The sequence below is a fragment of the Pseudoliparis swirei genome, chromosome 19 (genome assembly GCF_029220125.1).
Source record: "Pseudoliparis swirei isolate HS2019 ecotype Mariana Trench chromosome 19, NWPU_hadal_v1, whole genome shotgun sequence".
NCBI lineage: Eukaryota > Metazoa > Chordata > Actinopteri > Perciformes > Liparidae > Pseudoliparis > Pseudoliparis swirei.
The window spans coordinates 13,487,519-13,504,843 of record NC_079406.1 but is presented as its reverse complement, the minus strand read 5'-3'; the positions used below and the strand labels follow the sequence as shown (position 1 = coordinate 13,504,843).

General features: G+C 43.4%; 3 protein-coding genes across 3 annotated transcripts in view; 1 reads left to right on the top strand and 2 right to left on the bottom strand.

The window, feature by feature from the left end:
* Window positions 1-4,067, bottom strand: part of LOC130209463 (bifunctional heparan sulfate N-deacetylase/N-sulfotransferase 1-like) — a 40,869-nt gene extending 36,802 nt beyond the window's left edge. The window contains exon 1 of the mRNA XM_056439140.1: window positions 3,886-4,067. The gene's annotated coding sequence lies outside the window, so the exon portion shown is untranslated. The remainder of the gene's footprint in view (window positions 1-3,885) is intronic.
* Window positions 4,068-5,977: 1,910 nt separating this feature from the next.
* Window positions 5,978-10,569, top strand: rbm22 (RNA binding motif protein 22). The gene is made up of 11 exons (XM_056439981.1): window positions 5,978-6,050; window positions 7,126-7,179; window positions 7,286-7,315; window positions 7,422-7,554; window positions 7,658-7,758; window positions 8,141-8,313; window positions 8,476-8,676; window positions 8,781-8,945; window positions 9,419-9,507; window positions 9,652-9,780; window positions 9,903-10,569. The coding sequence occupies exons 1-11, from the start codon at window positions 5,997-5,999 to the stop codon at window positions 10,055-10,057; spliced, it is 1,284 nt and encodes a 427-aa protein (XP_056295956.1). The 5' UTR covers window positions 5,978-5,996; the 3' UTR covers window positions 10,058-10,569.
* Window positions 10,147-15,895, bottom strand: LOC130210001 (myozenin-2-like). The gene is made up of 6 exons (XM_056439982.1): window positions 15,667-15,895; window positions 14,750-14,843; window positions 13,600-13,763; window positions 12,548-12,704; window positions 11,834-12,014; window positions 10,147-11,141 (listed from the first exon to the last, which is right to left on the bottom strand). The coding sequence occupies exons 2-6, from the start codon at window positions 14,835-14,837 to the stop codon at window positions 10,958-10,960; spliced, it is 774 nt and encodes a 257-aa protein (XP_056295957.1). The 5' UTR covers window positions 14,838-14,843; window positions 15,667-15,895; the 3' UTR covers window positions 10,147-10,957.
* Between the last annotated feature and the right edge of the window lie 1,430 nt (window positions 15,896-17,325).

Genomic DNA, 17,325 nt, shown 5'->3' with positions numbered 1-17,325 from the left:
CCCGACAGCTTGTTTTTTGACCAATAAATAAAACTGGGTATTTTTCTGTGTCTGCGATATAAATAGCCGTTAGCTTAGAAGCTGTCGAGAAACACATTTCTGGGGCTGAAAACGCTGCGACTTGGAATAAAATGAGATCTGGCTCTTGATACCGCATCATCACAGGTGTTGATCTGGACTCAGGAGACGGTGTCGTACATAAAGAGCAATGTCACACAATGTTGAAACATCTTCATGTCATAACTTGTCGAGAGCGTAGCCAAGCAGGATCTTGGTCAGAAGTATTTTAAGGACCAGTTTAGCTGCCTCTATGGGCCCAATCGGAATATAACAGAGTTTAATGGACAAAAGATAATTAGAGTTTTCCTACGGTGACTTTCATGGTAATGTGTTGCCTAAATGCTTAAAATGATGAAACGGTGGCAGCTGGGCGTGTAACTATACAAAATATGTTTTAAAAATGCTGTCCTTTGCTGGGGATAAATCCATATCTCTCACAACCCGTCCTTTTCTTCTGGCATATTTCCCGATCCCTCAGGCAACCGGAGCTGACTACCTCTCAGCCTATGACATAGCTCTTACTTTCCCAGCACTTGCGCTCCTCATCTGATGAAACGCTACACCCTAGTCACCATTATTCGTCTGGATACAGGAACCTCTGGAATGTATCGGATTTCTGCCTCAGGGGGGGGGGGGGTAGGCACTTTAGAAACATAGTCATACCTCCCCCAGCTAGCTTCTCCCACTTTTCCTCTGCCCTCTCTCTTCGTCTATCTCTCCATTCACTAAAGTTCCATTAGAGGCCTGCTTGATTTATGCCTCGTCATCGCCCATCTGATCGAATGAGGTCACATTTTTCACGCACATCTCACAATAGAAGGATTTGTTGGGGCCAGTTTTGGAACATTTTTTCCAGCCGTCTGCTGCCTCCTTTTCCATCTCGTGTCCAACCAAACCGCAAACGTCCCAATCACGCTCACACTCGACTACGTTTGATGCTGACTCACACTACTCGTCATGTTTGAGCACAACTAGAAATTCCAATTCTATAACTATTTTGTCCTCGAGTGCAACACTAGTGCAACCACATCTCCCCTCTCCAGAGTGCAACAGTTATGCAGAGCAGTACTCGGGCTGTAGAATTGAGTACCTCTGAGTCACTGGCCTGCGTAATTCAGTCTAGGGAATTATGACAGTGGAAAATCATTTGCCTGGGCCGGGGATAGGAGGCCGTGGCTAATCGTTCAGTAATCTGATCTGCCTGCATACTGTAGCATTCAGCCGTGCCGCGACGCTAGCCAGTCACACATGTGGACACCCCCGGTGCCTGCCAACTATCTGATGGAGGCTCACACTATTCAAAAACAACTCTACAGGTTTTTCCGAGGATTACCGATGCCATCGGATCATTTGCTCATACTCGGTTGTGCTGTTCCGTTTGAAATGTATTGACTCTGCTCCTGCTCTCCAATACCCCTCATGATAGCACAGCCTAAGCCAACAAATGCCGCAGCCACATTCCAGACAGAAACAGGCGTTTCAATAGAAACTTACTATAGTACAATCTTCCTGCTGCATTCGGGAGTGTTAATCCAAAAGCTTGACTGAATGAGGAAACATCTGAGTTGGTCTGTAAACAGCAGGCTTTTTTGGGTACACTTCCAATCGTAGATTCCAGTATCTAGTGAAGCCAGTGGTGTTGTAGTAGTAAATGAATAAGAACCATAGGGAGCAGTGCTGTGGCACAAAGCAGTGCTTATACCCAGCAGAGAGGGTTGGGGGGACTTGAGTTTTGGAAAGATGCCTGGCTTCATCCCCACTCTAAAGAGAGGTCTCCCCCCCCACACACACACCGAGTGTGGATACAAGGGGCACTGACATGGAAAAATACAAGAGATGGCAAGTTGTTGGGCACCAAAGTTCCCAACAGTTTAGCTTGTGTAAGCATTTAATGTGATGGCATAGTTAATTCACTACAATTAATCCCACAGCCTCCTCAATGCGGAGATGCAAAGCAGTCAGAGTGATGACTGACAATATTATTCTTACTCTTCCCCATTGAAGCCTCAAATCTAAAATGACACATTGTCTGTGATCATGTCTCGTTCTGATAAACGTCCAAACACCGTTTGGAGACGCGATCTGTTACATACCGTCAGGCCCACAGCATTTTATCAACCTCCGTGTGTAGGCATTGCCACTGAGTTGCAGCTTTTCACGGGCATATCCAAGTGAAGAGATGCTGATATACGATCAAATGGCTGCGGCAGCAGTGGCAGCCTTCATCAACAGAAAGTGCTAGATCACAGCATGGTTGGCAGCCAGTGGGAGCAGTCAGATGGAGGGTTAGAACAACCAGACAAACAGTTGGCAATGATAAAGAGCGAAACTTAAAATTCAGCTCTCAAATTTAACAAACAAATGACAGCAACCACACTTTTTAAAAATACAATCTGCAAATGGAATAAGCCCTAAAAAAAAATTGTATGATCGGTGGAACATGTGATAAACAACACATGGCGTGTAAATAGCAAACATGTGACGCACTGGTTGAATAAATCTCATGATACATAAAACCAGAAGGACTGCACATTTCAGTTCCGAGAACGTCTTCAGCTGGGGAGAAACTCAGGAAACGTTCTTATGACTTTGGCAAATACACTCTGAACATGAGTCACTGTCATTCTCTTTTTGTAACATCTTACTCACATAGGTGCACGCTTGCACGGGCACAAACCCCAGGGCAACAGATTTCAGGCAGGTCTGGACTGCCCCTTTATGCTACAGAGCAAAGTGTTTTTAGTTTTTAACAGATGCAGCTATGACGGTGGAGATGCTCCACAAAGGAGAAGCCTCACACAGAAAGAAAAAAAATCCTATTTAAGAAAGGACACCGTCTCATCAGTGCATTGTGCAACTGCCAGTATATGCATTTAGTAACAACAACATATCAAAACACTCACAACTGGCTGCATATTTGTAGACAGTGCATCCCAAATTGCCCTCCTTTTTTTGGGAAGCTAAAACTAGAGCTTGATATGGGAAAGTCAGCATTATCTTTCACACACAGACTTTAGAAATCTGACTGAGGAGCAATATTAGTAGCAATCAGCCTGCATGATTCCTACAGGTAGCAACATAATAGTCTGATGCATCATCTGTCATAACACCCAGCCTGTAATCCCTGCTGATAATTAACCCAAGTTCCACGAAATAATTTGGACAAATTGAATAATGTTTAAGCGGTCGCCGCATTCCCGTGGTTATCTTTTAACCACCTCTGTCATGTGCGGCGCTATTGGATTAGGTGGCAGACGGTCGTATCGACCTTTATTTATAATTTGCACACAAAATCGGTTGGCTTTTCCGTTGTACGGTACACGTTAGACTGACATTAGGGGTTAAATTGCCACATTAACGCCAAATAGTAAAAGCTAACTTGAGGCGAGGAGCGTTTGCTAAATACTCTATTCATCGCAGCTGCTGCTGCAAAGTTACACAAACAAGTTCCCCGCGTAGCTGTTGCCGTAGCTGCCTTACGGTATCCAGCTGGATAAAAGAATTCCGATATTAAATCACAGCCGGAGCAGCCGGTCACGGCTCTCTCCTGAGCACACACTTCCACCCGAGCCGCAGCAAGAAAATACCGTCTTTTCTCTGGCGCCGTGCGGGCTGAACTGACCCTCCGCTATGTCGCCGGGGCTTCACGTTTCCAGTCGGGAGGTAGTCAGGCCGAAAAACTGGCCTCATTCTCCGTCTGCGCCAGACAATATTCACGAGCCTGGCCTGGGAGACCGAGCGGCGGAGCTCTCGGTGGTGGAGGCTAGCCGTAGCGAAATGTGCTTAAACACCGCGCCGCGACTCTCGTTGCGCCTCTGTACTCACCTTGTTTGAGGTTAGGTGGATTTGGGGACGACGCGGTCCACTTGGGATGATTGCCGGAGTGGAGCACGGCGCGCGCGTGTCGTCGCCTCGGATTGCTGTCGGCCGTGATGTGGAAGCGGCACAGCGGACTCAGCTCGGAGAAATCGGGAAATCTGAGAATGCCCCTCTCCTTTTGCAGCTCAGTGCACCGGCAGTGGCCCATAACTGTCGACAGGGGGCGCCCGCACAGCACTTGTTCTTGTTTCTGATATGCGCACACATGGATGCACGACTACGTAGTGAATGCACACACCTCCCAAAGAAATCTCCGTGCGGTCAAATTCGTGTCCGAGTTTTATCCTCTCGAGTAGTGAGATTAGAGCCCTGGTGTAATGTATCTGTGAGTCAATACTTTAATCGGAATTAAATTGTGCATTGCATGATACCGGGATAATCCTGAAAGTTCTTCTGATTCCTATTTATTTTCTCTTCCTTTCTTTCCGTTTCCTATGGGGGTGATTGATTTGATTAGTCACCCTGCAGATTACACAACAAGGACCGATGTAAACAATGTGTACAATTGCACAGTGTAAATCTGTACAAATACAAAATATAACACTAATATCCCTACATTTCAAGTAGGCCAATATGTATATGTCTCAGTCATAGTGACTCAGGATAAATTAACAATTATTTTATTTAAGATTGTCATTATATTGTATATCTTCACATATTATTGCTACAAAGTTTACACTGAAAACGAATAGCTTGCTTTTACAAAACATAGTTTATGGACAAATTATTCTAAGTTAACACCTACATTGTGCACAAATCAGAGCAAATTTCCCAGGGTACCACATAGTAACGTAACATCAACAGTAGCAACCATACGCAGAATATAATATGTTGAATGGAGACACAAAAACAGCAGCTGTGCAGCTGTGAGGTCACAGGACACCAATATGTCCCCTGACCTTGTGACTGGTGAGGATGGTGATTTTGATTACAGATTGGCTATCTAAAACCAAGCCGCCCGTTTTGTCTGTCTCATCCACATCACATGATCAAGGAGACAGGGCCACACAACTCATTAAGACAAAGAGGGCAATGACTGTGTCTCGGTGTCCCCAGAAACACATGGCAAGACACAAACTCTGCAACTGGATACAAGGGAAACAGGCGGAGGAGGATTGCAGTTGAAGCCTTTCTCTTGAAATATGATCACATGCGCATGTGTTGATCACTAATCTGTTTTACCTAGCTGATGACCACAAAGCAACTGATACTAGTCACAGAATCTAACTTGAGAAGATAAGTTTTTGATTTGGAAGTACAGCATGCCCTTCTGAATGGAAGCTGCACTATGACATATTTGCCATCTCTTCAGGTTTGCGTCTAATCCCTGTCTGTTGACTATTCTAAAACCTCAACCTGACCTTAAATAAACAGTAGGGCTTAATACCCATCCATAATCTCAACTACCTATGCCCTGGTAATTGGAGTTTCACACAGCAAAGACACCCTGACCTGAGCGGGAACAGGTGGATAGATAAACTGTAAGTGGTGCACACAATTGGCTTATACAAGCTCACACACGCAGCACTCAGTCTTCTGTCTCTCTTTCTCACTCACTCACTCACTCACTCGCAAACAGACACAATGGTGAAAAAAGTACTCACATCCTTTACTAAATTAAATAATTAAGAATACTCGCATTATCGGCAACATGTACATCCCATTTTTTAAAATCTTTTTTATCCACAAAGTAATTGATTGAAATTAACTAACTGGAAAATGTAGAATCAAGTAAAAATGTTACACCAGTGACTAGCTAAAGGCCTTCCATATCTCTGTATCGTGATGTACATTGACTACAGCAACACGATGAACCATATAGCAACGTATACACCTTAAAATGTAAACGGTTGATGTCAGAGTTATTGTGATACACAGCAAGTAGTTATACTTTCCCAACATGTATATTTGCTTCTTACATGTTATATTTTATGAATTGAATTATGTCAGATAGTTTATTGAAATAGGGCGACACCCGAAGGTGAAACGTGGCTCTCTGCCGCGGTGCATTGTGGGCCAGCACCTCTTACGGCGCCGTTTGGCTCACATTCTGCAAAATGGCGACGTCGCTAGGATCCAATACGTACAATAGACAGAACTGGGAAGACGCGGTATGTTATAATTGCGTTATTGTTCACTTTTTAGAGGGTTTGACGAGGACACGGCAATTCCCATTTACATTATGAGATACAACGGGACAATTACATCTACCAGTGTGACAAATGCGCCCTGTTTGCGTATTCGCTAGCTAGCTACTGTTAGCTCACGCTAGCTAGTAAAAGCGTGGCTGCTTCGTTCCTTACGCGTCTCTTACGAGCGGCAGTGTACACGTTGATTAAAACACATCGCCGTTTCATCTGTGCGCAAAGGTGCCTGGGCTACAGAAGAAGGACTAGAGCTTGGCCTGTAAATAACCACTCGGTTAATTTGACCGAAACGTTCTTTGTGCTAAAGTTAGCTCCTGAGCTAATGGAGCCTAGCACTCAGGCTAAACAATAATATATGTCAGTGAACGCTAGTTTGACTCCATTCACCATCATCGGGACAATCCCACACAAAGAGCTGTTGTCTGTGGATGTGCTTGTTGTAAACTACTGTCGTTAAGTTAGAAAGGTCAACGTTAGCCGACACGGGAAAGGACCGGATCCAACTTTATATTACGACCCATGGGAACACGAGAGACGGCGGTCCGGCTCCACCGTGCTTCACGCACACTCGTAGCCGTGCTTGCTGCTCGTCATTGTGGCGGGGAAACGGACTGATGTCACGTTAACCATGCCAATGAGCCGACATCGACCACATAGTAACCATTCTATGTGTACATTGATCCTCTTAACCTATACGCCTACAACCTTTTTAAGGCGAGACATCACGCAACGTAACATGTGGCCAATGTTTGTTTGATCAACAACGGAATATAAACGTTTCAACATTTTAGTTGACGTTTCAGCATAGCTGCTTATATTGAGGTGTTTGGCTGTCAGTTGGATGGATTAAGACAGTCATGGTCACCAGCTAGCACTTAGTGATACAGCATCCTTTGACAGATGGCTAAATAGAAGTCCCATTTATCCCATATTCACACATGTAACATTGCCAACAACATGCAATGTATCACAAGACTGTTGGATGAATAAGATATTACTTTTCGTCTTAAATTAATACGTTTTCCTTTTTTTTCCTCAGGATTTTCCAATTCTGTGTCAGACATGTTTAGGAGAAAACCCTTACATCCGTATGGTGAGTTTACCTTATTGTGCATCATAATTATTTGAATGTTATTTTCTTGTAGCGTTGATGACTAAGCAGTGTGCAAGCTCACATTTGTTCATTCTTTGCTTTACAGACCAAGGAGAAGTATGGTAAAGAATGCAAGGTATGTTTTGCATTAATATATTAAATCTGGAGTATGCAGCACACAGCAACTATATTCATGTTAAAATATGTATTAATTCATTTGTATTTGTATTATTTCCCATTAGATATGTGCGCGACCATTTACTGTGTTCAGATGGTGTCCAGGCACACGGATGCGTTTCAAGAAGACGGAGGTCTGTCAGACATGCAGTAAAATGAAGAATGTTTGTCAGACATGTCTGCTGGACCTGGAGTATGGTGAGTCCGCAACTAACTCTTTGTAATTGTCATTTGGCCTGTGTACATTCTTTATTAAAGAATACGTTTGTTTGACCTCCTTGTCACACCTTGTGTTTTACAGGTTTGCCGATTCAGGTCAGAGACACTGGGCTGTCAGTAAAAGATGAGGTTCCCAAGTCAGATGTGAACAAGGAGTACTACACACAGAACATGGAGAGAGAGGTAACATTTCTTTCTGAAGCAAACACAAATGTGTCTTTTGTTTATTGTGATACAGATATGAAGGTTAAAATGAGCTTGACGTTTTGTCCTGAACACTTTCTGGTCCTCTTCTTAAAGTTCCATAGTAGTTGGTATCTGGTGCAATTTATGTATTTTAAGAAATTGTTTCACACAGAATAGGAATAGCTTGGACAGGTTTGAGCGAGTATTTAATTAGTTAAACGCAAAGTGTGGATATGAACCACTAATAGCACTTTGTTTGGTTCACCTTTAAGATTTCATCAAATGAGGGGACAAAACCAGACATTTTTAAGTAGTTTGTATTGCTCTAAAAGGTTGCTTTTTGTCAATTATTTGTGCCTATTTGCTTCTGTGTTACTAGATAGCCAATACTGATGGCACACGGCCTGTCGGCCAGTTAGGTAAAGCGCCCAGCTCGAGTGATATGTTGCTGAAACTGGCCCGGACCACTCCGTACTACAAGAGGAACCGGCCACACATCTGCTCCTTCTGGGTGAAGGGAGAGTGTAAGAGAGGGGAGGAGTGTCCCTATAGGTGAGGAGTACTTCATGAAAAGGGCTGCATGGGCAGTTCCTATTTTTGATGAGTTTTCTATTATTCTTGAGTACCTCTTACCAAAGGCCAAATATAAATTGGTTTGTTCTTGTGCTTCAGTTACTGCAACATTTTCTTATTGTGGTTGTTCTTTTTACACAGGCACGAGAAGCCCACAGATCCTGACGACCCTCTGGCCGACCAGAACATAAAGGACCGTTACTATGGCATCAATGACCCAGTCGCAGACAAGCTGCTGAAACGTGCCTCAACTATGCCCCGACTGGACCCGCCAGACGACAAGTCCATCTCCACCCTCTACATCGGGGGGTTGGGAGATACCGTCACTGAAGGAGAGCTCAAGTAAGGGTCCCCCCTTTGCATTGTCATAAAGGGACTGATGTTAGAATTGAAACCTTCAAATCCAGTGTTCTTGAACTATTGGACATTTATCTGTTTTATTGCAGGAGTCACTTTTACCAGTTTGGTGAGATTCGTACCATTACCATCGTCCAGAGGCAGCAGTGTGCCTTCATCCAGTTTGCCACTCGACAGTCAGCTGAAATGGCTGCGGAGAAGTCCTTCAACAAACTCATCATTAACGGACGCAGGCTCACTGTCAAGTGGGGAAGGTAAGAATGAAGGGGTTAAAAGTGAATCATAAGGGGGTCCATCCCCAACCTGACCCCAGGACACCTGCTCCAAGCAGTCCTGAGTTCTGTGGATGCAACGGGAAGAAGCTCCTCCTCTCATCTGATTTCTTGGCTTTTATACAGCCCCACTTACTGGAGCCCCATGGGAGGAGATGTATACTGATGGTTTGCTTATGAAACTCTTGATGGTGTTCAGAGAGCATGTGGTTTGAAAGTAATAAACTATGTTACTTTTAAACCACACATGATGCCATTTGAGTTCAAATTGGGATTAACCGACTGACTCGTGCTTTTTAATACATTATTGGACCTGTATGTAAAAGAAGCCAAACCATGGCAAAGAATGTGTGCAGGGAAGGACACCGTTCTTTTCATTCACACTATTCATTGGTGTTAAACAAAGTAAGTGATGTGAATATTATATCCATTATAACTTGTATTTGTTGTTTTAGGTCTCAGGCCGCAAGAGGGAAAGAGGGCATCAAAGAGGGCACCAGTGAGATGGGCACCAGACTTGATCCTGTACCTGGATTGCCTGGAGGTAAGTCTGCAAACACGGAGGTTTGGGATTGGTGTGTGTGTGTGTGTATTTTTAAGTAGTCTCATGTCAACATAGTTTCATGATTTTTGGATATGTATGTTTGCCATTTAGCTTTCTTTAATTCTATTGTTCTTTGTGTTGTAGCTCTTCCTCCACCACCAGCTTTGGATGAAGAAGCTCCTGCGAACTACTTTAACCTCGACCCGAGCTCCTCTCCTGCAGTCATGAACATTGCTCTGCCTCTACCTCCAGGCATCAACCCGCCTCCTCCAGGTAAAATCCCTACTCTGATCTCATTGATGCAGCTTTTATCTCATACATTGTACATTATTTAAACACTGAGAACATATATATGCCTAATGATGAATTCCTTTCCTTTTCATCTGCTTAAACAGGTTTTGGCCCTCCAATGTTTCACCCCATGGAACACATGGCTCCACCTATGCCCCCTCCAATGAGCATGAGACCACCTGGTCAAATCCACTACCCCTCTCAGGATCCTCAGCGCATGGGTGCCCATGCTGCACACGGCTCTCGTCATGGTGAATAGCTGCGAGAGTGAAGCTGTTCTGTGATTGGGCGTCGGGGGCTTTCACTTCAGATGCTGTTAGAGGGCATGAAACCAGCAGGAGGAAAATGTCTTACTGGATAACAATGCTTTATTATGCCAACTGCAGTAAATGAAATGAACCAGCTTAAGTGTCTAGAGAGACGACAATTAAAAATATCACAAGATTACTTTGTCACCAGTCAATTAAAATGTACCAGAGTGGCATCGGCAGACGTGAGTACTGGCCAATGTGATCAGAGCCATATAGTTTTTAAAGGCTCCTGTGGCTGGAGCATTGTACATATAGAAATGCATACTGTCAGTTAAACTTGTATTTGTCACATTGTGCAACATGGATACAAATCCTGAGCAGCATTTTTTTAGTTGTTAATTTTCAATTACTTTTTTATTTGACCCAATCTTGTCATCCTATAATAATTTTGTTTATTGTAAGGCTTTCTTTGAATGTTCTTTTCACTTGTCATTAAAATGACGCACTTTTGTCAATGGTCCTCGCAGAATACATAATTTCATCATTTGTGTTTAACTATTTCAAAGGAGAAATTATCCTATTATTCACACATAATGGGAGACAAATGTGGAAAAAACATGTAACGTCAGTGTGAAACTTATCAGATGAAGACTGTGAGTTGGAATAGAAGGCTGACAGGATCAGGCACCGCTAAGGATAACAAAAGGAAACCGAGCTCTTCAGCCCCTGACAGCATGTGTTGGACTCTGTGGTCTTCAGAGTTTAGCTCATCTGGCCGAAGCTCTCGGCAGTAGCAAAGCACTTTAAATATCATGCAGGAGTGTTTATCTCTCTCCGGCAGTGCCCACTGATTAGCAGAGGGATCATCTTTGTAGGACGAGAGCGCTGGTCAGTGGATCAGCCCCTTTTCATAGTTCATTAGATTCAGGGTTGTAATCGATACCCCACCCCCTGGGTGCTCTGTTGAAGTTGGGCCGTCGACACATGCGGTCCAGAGCGATGCTGGGCAAGTTCTGGGATTCCATCGCCACAAAGCCGATCACTGGGATCACCCTCTCGCTGGCCATAGCGCCAGCGAATGGCATGGCAGATCTGGGACAGAGAGGAGTTGTTACTTAGCAAGCTGCATTGTGTTTCATGGTCTGTGCAGAATATGACCCACCGTATTGTATTGCTTAGAAGGGGGGGGCTTTTAAATGATAAGTGATACCTACAGTCACCTAGACTTCAGCATGAAGAATGTGTGTGTGCTTTCTACTTGTGAAGCTGTCGGAGTTCAGATTTAATTATGGCTTCACAATTTCATAATGATCTGAGGCGTGTAAACAGATCCCTCTACAGGTTCAGACTGGCTGGCATAAAACGGATTGACAGGCATAATTGAGTAAAGTCTGAGAGTGTCTTTCATATATTCTCTGCTCAAGCTTAACCTTTGTACTGCCTCGCTTGTGTGATGCAATTCCTTGTGTGCCACAAGAAAATTGATTCCCTTTTGTGCGTAATATGTCTTGGGGGTTATTAAAAGCAAGCATCCCCCAAGTGGATCATCTTTCAAGAGCCGGTGTTCAAAATAGCCGTCACGGAACCACACTCCAAGGAGGCGCAAGCCAGATATTAATTTCCACTGGAAACATGGAGTGGAGCCGAGGGAAGTGGTGATTGTGATGGATTGCGGGGTTAGGTCATTTGTGGGGCTATTTGAAGACGGGTCTCCTGTGCCTCCAACTGAACAGGATTTAACAAATGTGTATTTGTTGGGGCGAGGTGAGCAGCAGCAGACGCACCTGTTGAAGCAGCGGCTGGGAGGCTGTTGTGTTGGTGGGATCTGAGGCAAATGGCTGTTGAGGGCTCCCGGGAGCTCCGTGTCGTCTCCCAGAGCTCTGCTCCACGGGGAGCTGTAGGATTTGGGGATGATTGTCGCGTTGAACCTTTCATGAGGAATTTCCTTCAGGGGTCCAGAATATCCTGACGGGAACAAGTCCAAAGTTAGATTCATAATGACATACAGCTCAAACTGTAAAGTAAAAGCTTTGTTAATTTAGAACTTTGTTTAGACAAAATAGTCTTTTATTCCTGGAAACTATGACAAAACCCCATGAGATCTTTTATAAAAGCAAGCCCAAGCAGAGCACAAACAGATCTAATATTCATCTACATATTTTTGGTGTCTCTCCTGTCAACAAGAGAACCTCCAGTAATTGGATCTCAGTGTGACTCCACGATAATAAACAGACTAGCTTTCTTTCTAATCGTTAGCGGTGCCTTCAGTCAGGAACAATACTCAACAGCACTTGGAAAAGATGGTCACACAACCACTTTCTCCAAACAGCCAACAACTGACACGAAGAAAACTCACAATCACCACTTCCCTCCTTACATTTCCATCTGAAAAGTCGACGCTATTGGATGAAGGTGAGATACAGCGTCCATGCATTGGCTTGGTGGTGATCTCGTGCTTCAGCTCTCGGCAGTCTTCTTCACCATCTCTTGAGTTTTACCTGGAGCGAGGACGTCTGGGCTGCCCTTCTTCGCGACAGTCTTCTGGAGGTTCATCACCAGGCTGTGCCGACCCGGGATGGAGAACGCCCGGTTCTCTTTTCCTCCCTGTGTCTCAGCGAAGGTGTGTGGGGGGGGAGGAACGGCCTCAGGTTGGACCTAGGGAATGAACGCAGTTAGATTTGACAACTTATTTGCCACATACTCATGTTTTCAACAATGATTAGAAGAAAAGAAACATAAAGATTATAATTTGTATGACTAAAATACATGTCATATAAGTATTTACATAGTTGAAGTGCATATTTTCTGGGATAGGACAAATGTCAAATGAATAAATATGAACTTTCCTGTCATTTGAAATGATTTAAACTACTAACTCATGTAACCTATATATATTGACCAGGAATGGTTAGCTATATTAGACACATCATTTTAAAACTAACGGTATGTGTGTGTTATTTGCCATTGAAATGCCACACTCGATTATCAACACCTGCACCCCAGATGTGCCCGTGGAAACACCTGGAATGTAAGAGTTCACTTAACAATCAGAGCTTGAACACGATAAATAGGATCCAGTGTTGCTCTTGGTGCTCCACAAGGGACGCCACATTTGAGAGCGTTACAGTACTGTAACGGCAATATACTGTATTTTGTTTCCAGTACAATAACTATGTTTATAGGTCATCTTCATTTAAAGTGAATGTGACTCATACTGTTATGAATATGAGTAATGAGAACAAACTAACTGCATTCGTGTTAATGGTCCACATTTACAGCATACGACAAATTAAAATAAATAATAGTGTGTGGTATACTAAGCACATCAGTGTTTGCATGTGGAAAGAGCTAAAGCAAAACTATTTTTTTAAGAAGAGTTCATATCATTTTCATTTAAGTATTAGCTTTCGCGTGAGCAATAAGATGTTTTGTGTCGAATTCCAACAGAAATAAATTGTGACTACGGGTCAAAAACAGAAGACCAATCTTTTGGTGGTGTAGGTTACGGTAAGGTCAGTGAATGCCTCGTGCCGTCTCTGCGGTTCCTCACCGCGGTGGTGTTGTTGGCATCATTAGCGAGCTTCTCCAGGGTGAACCTCTCGACCCTCTTCTGTCTCTCCTGAAACATGCGGGAGCCTCGATTAGACAGAAGGTTGAGCTCCTCCATCATCACATCGTTCGGAACGCTGCTCTTCTTCCCGATGTTCACGCCCTCTGGCACAACACCACAGACAAATGGTGGCGCTTTAATAAGTCATTACATTTAATATCCTTGTGTAATTTAAAAAAACGGCAGGATCAGAGTGGAGAAATCTGTTTGCCTCAGGTCCCTAAGCTGTGCGGCATGGCATCGCGTTAGGCGCTTCCAACCCTGCATCAATACATCATGACATTTAGTTGTTAGTGCAAAGGCAACTTCTATGATAACAGCCACTTCCAGACATTTTGAACGAAAAGGAGAACAAACCCGACGAATAAGGACCCTTGGCAAATCTTAACGTCTCCTCTGATCTTCTTGTTTCTGTCGACATTTAACAGCTGAGGGGCTCTGATTTAAAAACGTGTGCAGCCTCACTAAGTTGGTATCCATGCAGCTCAGGCTCTCTTTTGGTGTTGTATGAGGGCACGCTGAGTGTCTGAAATAGTCTGGAGGTGATGTCAAGGGGTGTGTAATGTGTGCTGTGGTCCAGGGCTGCATGGGTAACATGGCATAAAAATAAAATCTTTGGATGAAAGGCCGGGACGGCCCTGTTCTTCACACATGAAATGTGTGAGGGGACTTCTGGGCGCCCTTGACGAGCTGCCTTTGATCGGCCTGCGTAACATTCAGTGGAGGGAGTCACATTCTGCTGAGTTTTGGGGACTTGGTTTCTAAGCCTAGCTCGAAGGACGCCGCTGGAAAACAAACCGGGATGGGTCCCCCCCCCAAATGTTTGGAAAATGTCAACAGCACTCTTGGGATTTGCAAGTACAGTTTGACGTCGTACAAGTGCCCAGACATTTGATGTCTGGCTCATCCGACAGCCTCGGCTCGTGATCACACGGTGGCTGGAGCATATCACTTTGTGAAAGATTTGTTCCCCAGTATGTAAACTACCACGTTTGTTAGCTTACTTCCAAATACGATGTGTATGTGAGTTCTGTACTGACATCGACGGGAATCTGATGGATCAAATCAATCTCAACCCATCCACACTTACCTCCCCTGACCTCCTTACACAGAGCCCGAGCCTGCAACATCTTCTGCTTGGTTATGTCATCCAGGCCTGGCTGCATCACCATCATCATCTTCCTCTGATGGACATGTAAATAATTATGGTTCAGGAATTTTATGGATTGATTTTATTCTCCTAGTTTATGTAATTTACTACTGAAAATCCCTTTTAGTATGACTTCTTATTTAGTGCAGAAAAAAGTCCTTTATAGATCATGAAATACAAGTCATACATTTTAAGTTATATTAAGGGCATGACTAAATTAATGCGGTCATGTCCTTCAGCTTCAAGGGCCCATAAAATACCGTAACTGTTGTTCTAAAGTTAGCTGCAGTCGGGTTCATCAACAAAGCCCCGGACCCGGTCTCACATCCCAGGACAATTTTACACACCATTGCACATCTTTTCTTCTCTTATTAAAATACACTCGCCACTTTTATTTAAAAATATATACTTCTTTTAAAGTACTGTTATGTTTGTTATTTACCATATTGATCTTTTATTGCACTCTGTTTATTGTTTTTTTATTATATTTCTATATTTCTATTGTTTAATCGAGTCAAATTCCTCGTACCTCAACGTACTTGGCAAATAAAGAATTCAGAATTCAGAATTCAGATTTAAATGAGTTATTTGTTACATATGTCCTTTTTTTTATTAGTTTCATGAATCATTACACAAATCTGAAGTTTCCTATTGCAGTAACACCACAGTGCATGTTTACATTTTAAAGCTGTCTCTGTATCATCATATAAATGTATATACAGTACAGTTCATTAAAGGACCCGGAAGCTTCACTTTACACGTTATACTCTGTTCAGTTGGATTGGAAGCAGTGCCTTCTACCATTGTTTATTTTGTCTATTATTAAAGCCGTACAATCCCGTTACCTCGGCCCTTACCTATGTTTCTGGCCGGCCTGTATGTCGAGTGTTGGAGCTGGTCTGCGTGGCCGGATGGTTAATCCCGTACTGGAGCTGGGATGCCTCCACGCTCCACTCGGTCTCTCCTCAGCAGAGAAGGGGCAGCCGATATAAAAACCATCTCGGGATTCCTCGGGGGCTTACCTCACGGTGTTATTTTAGCTTTGGGATATGAGAGTAAGGATGGATGAAAGGAGTGTTATGGAGGGCTATAAAGGGCGATTAAGGGGAAGGGGCAAGTATAAAGATTTACCTCAAGCCTATTTGATAATAATAACTTGATCCCCTCTGTATGTGTGTGTGTGTGTGTATGATAACAGCTGCTATCCAGACACTGACACTGAGCTCTCAGAGAGGTCAAGAGGCCAAGCTCTTGAGTGTAAATATAGACACACACAAACACAATGTCTGTTTCCCCATTCTGTAAAGCACGTTGTAACTATCATCTGCCACATATACTAGTTGCTTTCAAACACACCCACCATGTGTTTTCCATACAGTTTTACAAGTGCTGCTGTAAAATTGATGAGGTCACTGCAGTTTAGCAGTTTAGGGCCAAAGGTTTTGACGCCCTTTTCCTTCACACTGCTGAGAGTTTTGGGTATTCGAGATACCTTAGTTATTCAGCAGTGTAAACTATGGCAGTACACAACTCAGTGTATTTGATATTTTATTATCATTTATTGATTGGGTTACTAACTGCTAAGAGTTGTGAATTTTGTGAAAACTCACATTTTGCATGACACTATAAAATGCCCTTTAACTTTACTTTTAGTTGGCCTTTTTGAAGTCAGGTTCGTCTGTATCGAGCAGCTTTTTCCCTCACAAATTGATTCATAGAGCACAGCAGGAGCCCCGCGGGGAAGAAAACATTTTCCTTATCCCTGTTGAGATTGGATATTGATTTTGCACCAGCACTGCTCCACAGCACCACCTCTATCCCCCAGTGGGAAGCCTCCTGGCATCTGAAAGAAAAAGTCATCTGGAGCCACAAAAAAAAAAGTTCAGATACACAATAGAAGTTAAATAGTTGCTGCCTATTAAGAGTTTATTTAAGAGTGTTGGTTAAGTAGAGAAAAAGCAAATTTGCTTCATAAAAATAAACCACAGGAGCTTAGCAGCCTCTGAATATGTGAAAAGCTTTTGTGTGGTGCTGTATTGAACTAAGCCTTAGTGTTTACAATCAATTCCTCACTTCCATTTGATTCCAACCTATTTCTTATTTCGATCCATTACAAATAAGGTTTTTATGATATTTGTGTATTGATCATTCTGTGATTTAAAAAGCAATTTTCTTTAAAAGGACACTCACAAGATTATGAAATGGAACAAATTCTTGTGACTGGTGCCATCTGTGTTTGAGAGGTGCAGTGTGTTCATGTCACCTAGAGAGAGGTGCACAGCCACCAGGCGCTGACAGCTAACACAAGAACAAAAGAGGCCCATTCAGACTCAAGGGCTCGTGAATATGGCACCTTTAAAACCGTTTGCCCTGTTGGCCTACAGAGGAAACCTTAACTGGCTAGCTTGTCTCAGGGAGTTCAAAACTCCACAGGTAGTGTTGATAGGCAACAATATCCAGCGGATAACTTTTTATAGCTTCATGTTGAAAGCGAAATGCATTGAAATTCAGCTTGC

Bases quoted from the DNA above. Each gene is read 5' to 3' on its own strand.
- rbm22 (XM_056439981.1), top strand. From the start codon at position 5,997: ATGGCGACGTCGCTAGGATCCAATACGTACAATAGACAGAACTGGGAA. The intron at 7,316-7,421 runs GTATGTTTTGCA...ATTTCCCATTAG, and splicing joins AGTATGGTAAAGAATGCAAG to ATATGTGCGCGACCATTTAC. The intron at 7,555-7,657 runs GTGAGTCCGCAA...TGTGTTTTACAG, and splicing joins TCTGCTGGACCTGGAGTATG to GTTTGCCGATTCAGGTCAGA.
- LOC130210001 (XM_056439982.1), bottom strand. From the start codon at position 14,837: ATGATGATGGTGATGCAGCCAGGCCTGGATGACATAACCAAGCAGAAG. The intron at 13,764-14,749 runs GTAAGTGTGGAT...GTGTTGTGCCAG, and splicing joins GTGTAAGGAGGTCAGGGGAG to AGGGCGTGAACATCGGGAAG. The intron at 12,015-12,547 runs GTAAAACTCAAG...TGTTCCCGTCAG, and splicing joins CCCAGACGTCCTCGCTCCAG to GATATTCTGGACCCCTGAAG.